The sequence below is a fragment of the Heterodontus francisci genome, chromosome 3 (genome assembly GCF_036365525.1).
Source record: "Heterodontus francisci isolate sHetFra1 chromosome 3, sHetFra1.hap1, whole genome shotgun sequence".
Lineage (NCBI taxonomy): Eukaryota > Metazoa > Chordata > Chondrichthyes > Heterodontiformes > Heterodontidae > Heterodontus > Heterodontus francisci.
Genome location: NC_090373.1, coordinates 147,583,789 through 147,598,222, shown reverse-complemented (window position 1 = coordinate 147,598,222; position 14,434 = coordinate 147,583,789). Strand labels below are relative to the sequence as shown.

Genomic DNA, 14,434 nt, shown 5'->3' with positions numbered 1-14,434 from the left:
ATTAGGGTTCATTTTATGCTAAGTTATTTAGGTAACCATGAGCCATGGACTCAAATTCACAACAGTGAGAGTGAACGGACACTTTAGGTTTAGCTTTTTCACACAAAAGTGATGAAAAGGTGGAGAAAGTAGAAGAGTGCTAGTGAGTTCAAGAAGAAGCTGCATTTTTATTTTGGCAAAAGAAGTGATTAAGTTATGCAACAGATAAGAGTAAAAAATGCATGTTTGGAACCTGAGACAAAACAGGTGATCTTTTCTGTTGCCAGGTACCTGCAAAGTATCCATCCTTTTCTTTCAATAGAAAGACTTCTACAGCTGGGGACTCTCCGAGAGGATCTTCATTCTGGATAGATCTGCCGATCAAATAAAATATGACATTTCCTGGACAACTCTTGCCCCATTCAATAAAACCATCTACATAGAGAAGAGCTGAAAAGTTTCTTTACCCCAACTCATAAGGAGGAAGCTTTGGTGAGAGAAAGCAAAAAGATACAACAGCTTTGTGCTCCACCAACTTATTGTCAATGGTAGTTCTTTTCTTCGAGGTGCATTTTGTTCCATTTCGGGAGCAACTTCTCATCAGTTGGAGTTTTCAAATGAGTAAAATTAAAAGGTGAACCTGGCTAGCAACAAGTAACTCATAAAGCATTATGCAAATGACTGGCCATATTTTGTGTTAACATGTATTTATATAGTTAATCCTCTTCAACAGTAAAGCAGCAGCCACTGAAATTTTTTCCATCCAGTTCCACAGCAAGTCATGTATCGCCCCTTCCTCACTGACCTACATTGTTTTCCCATTGCCAAAGACATTAAACTTAAAGTCCTAGTTCTTATCTTCAAATCCCACACTCCCTCCAAGAAGCAATTTGGAAAAATAAAATAGTGACCAAAGAGACAACAATCAGAGTAATTTACATTTATATTCCACCTGGATGTTGAAGAACATTCCAATAAGCTTCAAAGAAGGTCAAGGAAAATGGGCCTTGGTTCAGGAAGAGAAGGTTTAGGAGGGTGACCAAAGGATTGGTCAACAAAATGTGCTTTCAGGAGGTTTTTAAAGGATGAGAGTAAAATGTAGGGTGGGAATTGCAGAGAATAGGACCCAGGCAGCTGAAGAGTGTATCACTGATGAAGGATTGTACAGGGATTGGGGAGGGATGCACAAAAGTCCAGATTCAGATGCCTGGAGTGTTGGGCTGTGCTGGGGCTGCTGGGAGATATAGGGCTGGAAAAGATTGCAGAGACAGGGTGGGGTGAGGTCATGAATGAATTTAAAAGATGAGAACATGGCTGTTCAATTGCAAGGATTGGGGAATAGAGGGCCAATTTAACTCAGGAGAACACGGTGATGTAAAACTTGGCATGGGACTGAGATATATGTGTCAGAGTTTTTGACAACTTTGAGTTTATGGAAGAAGAGAGGCCAGAAAGGAGATCAGTGGAGTAGCTGAGTCTGGAGGTGATAGGTAGATGAGTATTTCAGTGTCAGAAATAGGAAATGTTGTGAAGATAGAAGCAAGCGGTCTTTGTGGTCGAGAGGGCTCTATGAAAACATTCTATGAACTCCTCACCTAGGCTACCTTTGCTCATATGATTTTTCCAGTCTATATGTAGATTAAAACCCCCCATGATTATCGCCATACATTTCTCACAAGCAGCCATTATTTCTTCCTTTATACCCTGTCCTAGCATGTGCTTACTGTTACGGGGCCAGTATACCACTCTCACAAGCGACTTCTTGCCTTTATCATTTCTCATCAAGACCCAAACTGCTTCTATCTCCTGGTTTCCTGAACTTAGGTCATCCCTCTCTATTGTGCTAATATCATCATTCGGAGCCCCACACCCCTCTGGCTCTATGCAATTAACTGCCCAGTGCTGGGATCCCCATCCCTTTATAGTCGGGGATCTGGCCTCCAAGAGCTGCTGGCCAATCAGAGGGCCGGCATCTCAGTAGTATCGGCAGCGCCACCGTGAGTGGTGGACAATGCCAGTACTATAGGAGGCCTTGGAGCCAGGCCCAGCACTTCAGGCAGGCCCTGGCGATAGGGGGAGGGAGGCTGGGCAATGAATAACGGGGTGGGGAGAGGGCAAGTGTCCAGGGAGGTGGTTTGTTTTCACTGGGGGCCACAGAGGAGGTTCGCCCCCAAGCCTGCATGGAGGTCGCCTCGTTTTACTGGACGATCTCCCCACGTGGCAGAGGCCTCCCCACCTCTGGCTTAGGTCTAGCGGCAGTGGGAAGAGGCCCTTAAATGGCTGATAATGGGCCTCTTAAGCGCCTCAATTGCCTCTGGGTGGGAAGGCCGCCAGCAGTCTTTCCCACTCCCCCGTCCCCCACCCCAACTTAATTGCGGTGTGATGGGAAGGTCATAGAGCCTCCATCCCCCACCGTAATTCTATGATCCTCCCGCCTCCTTGCCTGTCTCTGGGGGTCCATTAAATCCAGCCCATGGTGGGGAACCTGTTTCCACCCCTTTGTGCGTCAAAGAAAAATTGCAACAGGGGCAACTCCTTCCAACTCCCATGCTGACGTCACTTTGGTGACCATGATTGGTGGGATCCTGGGCTTCTCCAGAAATCCCATCAGTTACATCTCATTTATGGCCAGTAGTATGACTGCATAATGCTGGCTCACTGATTGTAGAGGGCTAAATGTGGGCTTAACTTTGCCATATCCAAATCGCAATCAAAGCCAGATTAAGTTTGCCATTTAAATATCAAGTCCACTAACAAGCAAGCAACACAAAAGTAGGTTTCTATCCTTTAAACCTTTGGTTAGACTGCTCTGAACTCCTGATAGGTCTGCAAGCCAGACTCTCAAGTAACCAGAATCTCGAAGCCTGGATCTGGCAGAATACCAAGGCTGTTAATGGCCTGGTTGAGCCTGGGACAATGGCCAAGAAGGGGAAGGGACAAGAATTTGTGGCAGGCGCTAAAGATGATGGCTTTGACTTTCCCAATGTACAGCTGAAAAATGTTCTGACTCATCCAAGCCTAGATGTCCGATAAGCAGTCAAGGGGTCAAGGGAAGGAGCGAAGTGGAACAGCATACATATTGAAGCTGACCCCATACAGACGAGGTCACCAGTGGCAGCAAGTAAATGAAGAGATAGCACAGATAGGTTTAAGGATAGATAACAGCACAAACATTTTACTTTATGATTTTAGGATTATTATGCACATGTTGTCATTTAAGTGCTATGCCAATTGGATTGCTCAAAATCCTACCTCTCCTTAAAACTCCATTCTTTTAGCCAGTCCTTCCATGCTTGTAAATTCAAATAAGATCTTCTGAATCGGTTCCAGTTATTGATTAACCTTTTTTAAAAGGAATTAGAAACATTCAATATGTTGGGGTGTGGGAAAAAAAAGAGAACACAAACAAGCTGCATATTTGTGAATGGGTCTTGATATATGAAACTCAAAAGTAAATTCTTACATGTAATCTTGCGAAGGTAGGGTATACTCAGAAATGTATCGTGTAATAACTCACTTCTTCATTTTTAGAAATCATTAGTTTCAATAGCAACTGTTTGCTAGAGTAAACCAAAACTGATCCCACTCTCCCTTTTGGGAGATACAGTCCCAACTGGGCATTTGAGTGTTCAAACACAGAACTATACTGGTTTATTTGTCAACATCCTGCATCTGGAAGTTTTGTATCTGCAATGCAAACCCAAAGAAGAATTCATTACCACACCACATGTGGTCATTCAGGTTTTTCTAATTCTGGGTAATTGTTTTGAAGTTATGTAGTAAAGTTTGCTAATTGATGTGCAGTTGTTTCCTAAGCCAATATAAAACAGACTTTGGGTTATTTGATCAGACTGAGACTGGGCAAGTGTTGGCTAAGGTTCACTTGCTGGGGATGGCAAAGCTGGAGAGGGGCAGGGGTGGGGCTAGGGGGCCGAGGTGAGTTGAGGGTGGAATCCAGTGTCTCTAGAGAGGCAAGCAGTGACTGATGCAGCTTGAATATATGACATAACATAGCAGAATATGCCAGCAGCTCATCATACTGCACCGACAATACGCTGCCTTTCTGAATTAGAATGACTTCCGCATTGTCTCATGCCACAATTGCGAGCCTTCCAAAACAGTCAAATTAGATGTAAAATATTGGCTTATTTTGTGCTGCAGTCCAGCAGTGGTTTGCAACAGACTCAACTAAGATAAACAAAAAATTGTTTAATTTAGTATGTCAGTTTAAACTAAATTGGCAGAGAGATGAGCACCAGGATGAAACGTTAAGGAGAAGAAACGAGGCAGTAAAAGGACTGGGAGAGACAAAAAGCACTTGAGTAAAGAATAGTTCATAAATAGGAGGGATTAGACAGGAGGCAAATGTGAAGCGATGCAAATGGATTTGGAGTATATGTATATAAATGCATGTAGTGTGGTAGATAAGGTTGGTGTGTTGCAGGCAAATGTTGCAAAATGGGATATGACAGAGGGGCAATATGGAGACCTGGCTCAAACAAGGGGAGGAATGTACACTTAATGAGGTTGAAATTAGGTTTACAGTGCCTGTATATAAACGCACAAAGCATGGTAAATAAGGTTGGTGACCTGCAGGCGCAGATAACTACATGGGGATATGATGTTGTGCCAATGATGGAGATCTGGCTCAAAAACAGGCAGCACTGGGTACTAAATTTTTCTAGATACAAGGTGTTTAGGAAAGATGGGGAAGGAAAGAAAGGAGGGGTGACAGTACTGATTAAGGAGAATATGACAGGGCTGGATAGAGAGGATGTCCTAGGGGTATAGAATCTACTTGGTATTGGGAATTGGAAAATTATCTGAAGAGAAAGAATGTGCAGGGCTACGGGGAAAAGGCAGGGGAGTGGGACTGGCTGAGCAGCTCTTACAGAAAGCCAGTATGGACATGACAGTAAAGCCTAGCTCGGGTATAAAATTAAAACCCGACCCGGGCCCGACCCGACAACAGCCAATCCGAACCCGACCCGAGCCCGAGTCCTTTAATTTTTTTTAAATGCCCGACCCGAACCCGAACCCGACACATGTATTCGGGTTTGGTCGGGTAGACAGGCTTTATACCAGTGATCGAATACAGGTGCCAGTTGTTGATGTACCCGTTTTCAATTAACATCATAAAGTTTAAAAAACAACAAACACTGAGTTCAAACAGGCGAAGGCGCTGCGACCCAGAGCACTCGCAGGAAAAAAAGTATCCACTTCAGGAAACCATGTAATATAACAAACAAGCTTCTGAACTGTATCAAGTTCCGATGTCATTATCAAAAAAACTCTCCGTAGAGAACTCAGGTTGGGAAGTTTAATCTCCCTATTTTCAGATAATTTTAAATCCTTGGGCCAAGTATAGATTAAAGCAAAAGCTCAGTTGATGTTTCTGCACTTACTACAGTTACTGGTATCTTCCCTGGGCTTGTCAGTTTCTTCCAGACTTGATAGATTTCAGAGTGTAAGGGGTTGGGTTAATTTCACTCGGGTGCTTTATGTCGGAACTTGTAGCTGGTTCTTTCCCCTCCTTTCGCCCCCACTCTTCTCACCTCTAATTTCTGTTTGTCCTGATCTCTGTCCACGTCCAGCCCGACCTGACCCGAGCCCAAATTTTGGACCTGGAAGAGAGACCCGACCCAACCCGAACCCGACACATGTCATCAGCTCCCGTCAGGTTTGGGTTGGGTAGCCATGCTCTACACGACAGACCAAATGGCCTCTTTCTGTGCTATAGCCATTCTATGATTTTATTCCCACAAAAGGGAAAAGTAGAGCAAGCAAAGCCAGAGATCCCTGAATGACAAAATAGATAGTGAGAAAGATGAAACAGAAAAAGGGTGCGCATGACAGATGTCAGATTGATAATACAATACCAGACTAAATATAAAATGGTCAGAGGGGAAGTGGAAAAGGAAATACGATAGGCAAGGAGAGAATATGAGAAGAGGCTAGCAACTAAGGGAATCCCAAAGTCTTCTATAGGCATATAAATAGTAAAAGGGAAGTAAGCAGAGGGGTGGGGCTGATTAGGGACCAAAAAGAAGATCTACGAATGAAGGCAGAGGGCATGGTGAGGTACTAAATGAGTACTCCGCATCTGTCTTTACCAAGGTAGAACATGCTGCCAAAGTCATAGTGAAAGGCAGTCACTGAGACACTAGAGGAGGTATTAGAAAGGCTGGCTGTACTTACAGTGGATAAGTCACCAGGACCAGATGGAATGTGCCTTAGGATATTGAGGAAAGTAAGGGAGGAAATTGCAACGGCAAAGGCCATAATCTTCCAATTCTCCTTAGATACAGCAGTGATGCCAGAGACTGGAGTATTGCAAATGTTGCACCCTTGTTCAAAAAGGTGTGCAAGCATAAGTCCAGCAACTACAGACTAGTCAACTTATCCTAGGTGGTGGGAAAGCTTTTAGAGACAAAACTCCAGTGTTAACAGTCAGTCAGACAAGTGTGGATTAATTAAGGAAAGCCAGCACAGATTCGTTCAAGGAAAATCATGTTGAACTAACTTGATTAAGTTTTTTGATGAGGTAACAGGGATTGTTGATAAGGGTAATGCAATTGATGAGGTGTACATGGACCTCGAAAAGGTATTCGATAAAGTGCCACATTATAGGCTTGCCAGCTTGAAGCCCATGGAATAAAAGGGACAGTAGCAGCATGGATACTAAGTTGGCTGAGTGACAGGAAAGAGAGTAGTGATGAACGGTTGTTTTTCAGACTGGAGGAAAGTATACAGTGGGATTCCTCAGAGGTCAGTCCTAGGACCACTGCTTTTCTTGATATATATTAATGACATAGGCTTGGGTGTGCTCACTGAGTTGGTCTTGCAGACAGCCGGCATGGACACGACAGTCTGAATGGCCACCTTCTGTGCTGTAACCATTCTATGATTCTATCAATATTCCTAGTTACAAGAAATTTAGGGAAGCAAAAAGGATGGGTCAGCAGTATTGATCAAAGAAACTGTTCTGGCACTGGAGAGAGATGGTGTTGTTCAGGGGTTAAAGACTAATTCTAACTGGTTAGAATTCAGGAAGAATAGAGGACCTATTACGGTACAGATTATATACTATAGGGCCTTGAGTATAAGTCACCATATAGCAGGAAGGAGATAGAGGAGAAAATTACAGAAAGATGCAAGAATTACAGAAGTGATAATGGGGGGCTTCTATTATCCTTTTATAGACTAGGAAAGTAACTGAGTAAAGGGCAAAGAGGGGAGACAGTAAAGCAGTGTGAAAAAGTGTGCACTCACCAAGTAAAGTCAGCATGGATTTGTTAAAAGCAAATCGTATTTGACTAATTTGTTTGAACTCTTTGATGTAACAGAGAGGGATGATGAGGGTAGTACAGTTAAAGTCATGTATATGGACTTTCAAAAGGTGTTTGATAAACGCTCACATATTAAACTTTTTAGCAAAATTAAAGCTCATGGAATTCAAGGGACAGTGCAGAATGGATATAAAATTGGTTAAGGGACAGAAAGCAGACATTAGTGGTAGAATGTTTGTTAGACTGGGAAGTACAGTGATGCTCACAGGGATCAGTATTAGGACCACTGCCTCTCCTTAATTAACTCAAACCTCTCCAAGCACACGTTCATTTTGTATCCCCCTGATTATTGGTTCTAAAACCTTACCTATCATAGATATTAAACTGACCAGCGTGTAGTTACTAGGAATATTCTTACACCATATCTTGAATAAGGGTGTCATATTTGCCACTCTCCAATCTTCTGGCACCTCCCTTGTACTTAAGGAAGATTGGAAGATTATGGCAAGCCCTTCTGCTATCGCCACTCCCACTTCCTTTAGCAACCTCAGATGCAAGCCATCCAGACGAGACGACTTATCCACTCTGAGGATAAGGAGTGGGAGTCATTCAAAGAGGAAATAGTGAGAGTTCAGAGCCAACATGTTCCTGTTAAGGTGAAGGGTAGGACCAACAAGTCCAGGGAACCCTGGATATCAAGGTATATAGTGGATTGGATAAGGAAAAAAAAGGAAGCTTATGACAGATTCAAAGCGCTGAAAACAGCGGAGACCCTAGAGGAGTATAGAAAGTGTAGGCGGGTACTTAAAAAAGTAATTAGGAGAGCGAAGAGGGGGCATGAAAAGACACTGGCGGGCATGATAAAGGAAAATCCCAAGGCGTTTTATAAGTATATTAAGGACAAGAGGATAACCAGGGAAAGAGTAGGGCCCATTAGGGACCAAAGTGGCAATGTGTGTGTGGAACCGGAGGACATAGGTGAGGTTTTAAATGATTACTTTTCATCTGTGTTCATTATGGAGAAGGATGATGTAGGTGTAGAGATCAGGGAGGGGGATTGTGATATACTTGAACATATTAGCATTGAAAGGGAGGAAGTATTAGCTGTTTTAGCGGGGTTACAAGTGGATAAATCCCCAGGCCCAGATGACATGTATCCCAGGCTGTTATGTGAGGCAAGGGAGGAGATAGCAGGGGTTCCGACACAAATTTTCAAATCCTCTCTGGCAACAGGAGAGGTGCCAGAGGACTGGAGGACAGCGAATGTGGTACCATTATTCAAGAAGAGGAGCAGGGATAAACCAGGTAATTACAGGCCGATGAGTCTAACATCAGTGGTAGGGAAACTGTTGGAAAAAATTCTGAGGGACAGGATTAATCTCCACTTGGAGAGGCAGGGATAGTCAGCATGGCTTTGTCAGTTGGAGATCGTGTCTAACAAACTTGATTGAATTTTTCGAGGCGGTGACTAGATGTGTAGATGAAAGTAAAGCAGTTGGTGTAGTATACATGGACGTCAGTAAGGCTTTTGATAAGGTCCCGCGTGGGAGATTGGTTAAGAAGGTAAGAGCCCACGGGATCCAGGGCAATTTGGCAAATTGGATCAAAAATTGGCTTCGTGGCAGGAGGCAGAGGGTGATGGTCGAGGGTTGTTTGTTGCGAGTGGAAGCCTGTGACCAGTGGTGTATCGCAGGGATCGGTGCTGGGACCCTTGCTATTTGTAGTGTACATTAATGATTCAGACGTGAATATAGGAGGTATGATCAGTAAGTTCGCAGATGACATGAAAATTGGTGGTGTTGTAAATAGTGAGGAGGAAAGCCTTAGATTACAGGATGATCTAGATGGGCTGGTAAGATGGGTGGAGCAGTGGCAAATGGAACTTAATCCTGACAAGTGTGAGGTTTAGAGGGGATTTGCGTTAAGATTTTTTCACCCAGAGGGTGGTTGGAATCTGGAACACACTGCCTGAAGGGGTGGTAGAGGCAGGAACCCTCACAACATTTAAGAAGTATTTAGATAAGCACTTGAAACGCCATAGCATACAAGGCTACGGGCCAAGTGCTGGAAAATGGGATTAGAATAGTTAGGTACTTGATGGCTGGCACAGACACAATGGGCCGAAGGGCCTGTTTCTCTGCTGTATAACTCTATGACTATGACTAGGATAGCCAGCCTTTCCAGTACACTCTACCTATCAATTTTCACTTCATCCATTACCTCAACTATCTCCACTTCGACTAATATTTTGTCAGCATCCTCTTCCTTAGTAAACACCAATACAAAGTACTCATTAAGTATTCTAGCCTTGCCTGTGTCTCTTTGTCCATAGTAGGCCCCACCCCACCTCTTACTACCCACTTACTGTTTACATGTTGGTAGAAGGTTTTTGGGTTCCCTTTTGTGTTACTGCCATTCTATTCTCACGTTCTCTCTTTGGTGTCTTATTTTCCTCTTCACTTCTCCTCTCAAATTACTGTAATTGGCCTGGTTCTCGCTTGAAGAATTCATCTGACATCCATCATATACCCTCTTTTTTGTTTGATCATATTCTCTATCTCTCTCGCCATCCAAGAAGCCCTGGCTTTGGTTCCCCTACCTTTTGCTCTTGTTGGAATGTACGTAGCCTGTACCTGAAATATCTCCTCCTTAAAGATCATTCTGTGCTCCGTTACAGTTTTCCCCATCAATCTTGGGTTCCATTTTACCCTGGCTAGATCCTTTCTCACCACATTGAAGTTAGTCCTCATCCAATTTAGAAGACATGAGAACACTTTTTAAAAAAAAGACAGCAAGTTTTTATGACCTGGAATACACTGCCTGAAACTGTGGAGAAAGCAGATTGAATTGTAGCATTTAAAAGAGAATTTGATAAATTGGATAAAGATTGAAGATTGAAAAGATTGGATAGGCTAAGGTTATTTTCCTTAGAACAGAGGAGGCTGAGGGGTGACTTAATCAGGGTGTACAAAATTATGAGCAGCCTAGAAAGAATAGACAGGAAGGACCTGTTTCCCCTAGCGGAGAAGTCAATTACCAGGGGACACAGATTTAAAGTGATTGGTAGAAGGATCAGAGGGGACATGAGGAAAAACATTTTCACCCAGAGGGTGGTGGATGTCTGGAATTCACTGCCCGGATTGGTGGCAGAGGTAAAAATCCTCAACTCATTTAAAAGATACCTAGACCTGCACCTGAAGTGCTGTAACCTGCAAGGCTATGGACCAGGTGCTGGAAGGTGGGATTAGATTGGACGGCTAGTTTTTTCAGCCGGCACAAACCGATGGACTGAATGGCCTCCTTCTGTGCTGTAACTTTTAGAACCATAGAAAAGTTTCTTTTCTCTGGTTCTATGATTCTATGGTGCTTGTAGGGAAAAAATTACAAGGCTAAGGGAGAAGAGCAAGGGAGTGGGATTAATTGGATAGCTCTGCCAAAGAACTGGCCATGCACTATGGGCTGAATGGCTTTCTTCTGTGCTGTATCATTCTGTGTAAATGGGTTAAGAAACACAGGCAGTGTTGAACATATTTAGTTCCATTGTGTTTTTTGTTCCTTTGTCCATCCCTACTAATCACCCAGCACTGACCCATGGACAGATAGCAAAAGATGTGCAACACCTGATAGAATTATAGGATTGTGGATAGGCAATAAACAGGTACATCAGACTATGGTCAGAGTCTCCAAATAAGGTCCAACAGTGCAGTACATATATTTTGCTTTTCTGCTGTATATTGGGGAGGACCAAGTCATTTAAGAGCCATTAAGTCCTGAGTACCAAGCACTATATCAGATAATAGCAGTGACAAGATGAAAGCCTACCAGCAGAAATTTTGATTAAAAACATATTTTGGAAACTATAAAATGAGTGTAGTTTATTCTGAGGATCAATACGGGCACAAAGAGTTAGCACATTGCCTTTTTAAGTAGCAATGCTTGACTTGGGAGTGTTTGTGTTAAAAACACCAACAAATTTTATGTAAAGGAACATGTAACAATACCTTCTTGATGCCTGGATACGCTGGGTAGAATCACTGCCAGACCACCGGGATAAAATATACTGTGCAGGAAGTGCAGATAATAATAAACCAATCTGTAAAGCAGCAGCGGCAGTTAATTGAGGCATCTCAGTGTTAACCACCCTCTCCTTTCACTAACAGTATGGAGGACTTGAAGATAACCAACTTGCACTGCTGTTAATTGAAAGTAAAAGAATATTAAGTACATGGCATAATTTGTTTGAAATTCACATTGTGTACAGGATGCCACAAGTTCCAAGTGTAACACTATTTTAAGCAATCGAATAGGTTCAGCCACATAATGCATGGCAATGAGCTTCCATATGTTTTATATCCAGTCTGATATTAATTTTGTTTCAACATTGTATTGCACAGGAACCCACTAGGTGTTGTAATTATGCAAAAGGCTCATATCAAGTGGAAATGAACAGAATAAATAAATGTTAAAAAGATGTAAAGAAATAGGAGCCTTATGCTGCGATGTAACATAACATATTGATACAGTAGTTATTGCTGTGATTGTTTCCCACCCCCCACAATATTTGGTTGTGACTCTCAACCTGTGAATTTTAAATATTTCCAATGTTAAGGCACTGATATTTAATAGCAACACAAAGATCATTACAACTGTGTGAATCAGTCATTGGAAACAGTTTTGTAATATTTTGGTAACAATGCAACAAATAACTTTATTCCACCTCACTCCACCCCAATCTCAATTTTCTTTTTTTTTTCTTGAGTGAAGCAGCTTACATTTTCATGATTGTTGGCAGCCCTGCATAACCTAGCCATACTTCAGAAGGAAACCTAGACAATGAGTGCTTACAGGGTATTCAACTGTTTAAGGAATTACAAATGAATTCAATATAACAACAACTTGCATTTATATGGTGGCCTTTAATGCATAAGAGGTGCTTCCTAGAGTTGAATAGAGTTCCTACCAATGTCCACATCTGCAGGCTTTCTGGTCAGGACATCTGAATAGCACTTAGGAGCAGGAACCATGCATTATATTTTTCACACCTGCCCCCATCACCCAGCCAGTGGTGGTACCCCAACTCCCCTAGCTTAGGGACACCAAGGCCAACCAAACTGTTTCACCACAGCCCCAGCTAAGATATACGTTCCTAACTCAGTACTACTAGATATTGATGTCTTCTTGATCTGGATGTCTCAGAACTACAGCACAATATGCATTTATCCACTGACCCATCAGAAGAGCAGAAATACAATCTTAAGAATAAAAAAACTTAGAATTTTAATAAAGAAATAAGAAAGCATTTGAATTTATACAGGGGCTTTCATATTCTCAGGAGACTAAAAAAAGTGTCACAGACAATGAAGTAATTCTGAAGTGTAGTCCACCTTCCCTCATTTAAATGAGGGCTGAAAGATAACATTTTACAGGTCTCTCAATGCCCTGAGCTAAAATCCAGACTTAGAAGTTAAGGGTAGTTTCTCAGAGTGGTTAGGAGTTGGTAGCAGGGTGCTATCAGGTTATGTTTTAGCAACGCTTCCGATTACTGTGTGCAATAATTTGCATTTGGGGCTGGAGGAAGTGCTATCCAAATTTACAAACTATATATATTACATATGTGCAGACAAAAATAGGAAGTGTAAATAATGTGCAGAAAGAAAGGAAGCTGCAATTATAGTGATGATGGTGAAAATGTCAAAAAATACATGGATTTCAATGTCAGTAAATGGGAGGTGGTTAAAAAAATGTGATAATTATACTTTGAATGGAAGAAAGCTGGGTGATGTGGAAGAGCAGAAGGATTTGGAAATTCTGGTTCACAGGCGATTAAAAAATCACACCTCGAGTGGGTAAGGCTATAAAAATAATTAATGGTTACTGGGTTTTAAGTAATCAATTCAAATACTGTACTTAATGAGAACTTTTAAAAAAGGCTGGAGTGCAAACTTTTAAAATATTGTTTGACTTGTGGAAGTTCTATGGTTTTTCTTTGTAGTGTGCAACAATTCAGTATTTTTTCTTTTTTAAAAGTTAAAATGTAAACATTCTCTATTCCCCATTCTTTTCTCCCAGGTTTCTAAGGCAAGACACTAAGTGTAGCTCAGACAGCTGGTAGGCAACCTACTGGTTGGGCTCCACTCGTACTGATATGAATCAACAGGCAGGTGTAGAAAAGTAATCCAAGAAATAAACCGTAACAAATTCCACCTCCCCGTCCCTCTTCCATCTGGAGAAATAAATAGCTACAGCTTCCTGAGCACCCCAGCAGAGCAGCAAAACAGAGATCATGAACTCAAAAGAATGGAAGAAACTGTATCTATGCCCACCCACAGAACGGTGCTTTTAAGCTTCAACAGTTCATCACTGCACTTTTTCACCATCACAATTCAATAGATTGATAACAAAACTGGGACTAGAACCATTTGTAACAACAATTTATTTTCTAAAACCTCAACTCATATCACCTCCCTTCTTAATAACACTTCCACTGAGATTGCTGGCATGGCTCATCATTTCCAAAAACACACATTTAATATTTAGATGGAGGCAATAAAACTTGATTACACATTTATTTGTTCATTTCCACAGTGAAAGTTGTGACAAATCATTGACATTCAAACACAAAGTAAGGCACAGCTTCGAAATATGGTGGGAAAGTCAGACTTAGTACATTTTCTGTATTTTTTTAAAAAACCATTGAACATCAGTCTAACTGGTCATTACCCAGGAAAGGTTTGTGGGACACTCTTGTTAGGAGACCCAGGCTGTATCATCCAAAGAACTTTTTTTGTTGGCTTGTTCAAAATTAAGGTAAAAGACACGTCTCAACACTCCAGTCATGTTGGGAATGCCAAATTAGACACAAAATCTACCACTTGCTTTGACGAACATTTGCATTGGCCTGGGAACATAACCCTTTCACCTCAATTGCGGAGGGAGCTGTGGATGACCGATAACACAACACCATTAAAACTTGAAGTGAAGGATGCGTGTGCCTTAGACACAGCCTCCCTCGTCAGTTAAAGCATGGCCAGACCTGAGAGGTGCCGGATAATCAAAAATTCTGGTTAAGCAAGAGTCGTATATCGACCTCCGGAGCAAAACACGTCCGACTGCAGGGACAAAGAATTCCATGATAGTGAATGAGGAACCAGTCACCGTGGCAAGGT

General features: G+C 42.1%; 1 protein-coding gene and 1 long non-coding RNA gene across 6 annotated transcripts in view; one reads left to right on the top strand and one right to left on the bottom strand.

Annotated features, from left to right (window-relative positions):
- Positions 1-14,434, bottom strand: part of si:dkey-261l7.2 (uncharacterized protein LOC569751 homolog) — a 47,287-nt gene that overhangs the window by 12,412 nt on the left and 20,441 nt on the right. For 4 of the 5 annotated variants that reach the window (XM_068026812.1, XM_068026805.1, XM_068026825.1 and 1 more), the window contains exons 2-4: positions 11,270-11,461; positions 3,232-3,321; positions 271-353 (exon numbers count right to left, since the gene is read on the bottom strand). In XM_068026812.1, the coding sequence (XP_067882913.1) occupies positions 271-353; positions 3,232-3,321; positions 11,270-11,394 (298 nt within the window). In that variant the 5' untranslated portion in view covers positions 11,395-11,461. The remainder of the gene's footprint in view (positions 1-270; positions 354-3,231; positions 3,322-11,269; positions 11,462-14,434) is intronic. The other variant, XM_068026819.1, reaches the window with a different exon arrangement.
- Positions 12,896-14,434, top strand: part of LOC137362438 (uncharacterized) — a 42,215-nt gene continuing 40,676 nt past the window's right edge. The window contains exon 1 of the long non-coding RNA XR_010972502.1: positions 12,896-13,114. This is a non-coding gene — a long non-coding RNA (uncharacterized lncRNA). The remainder of the gene's footprint in view (positions 13,115-14,434) is intronic.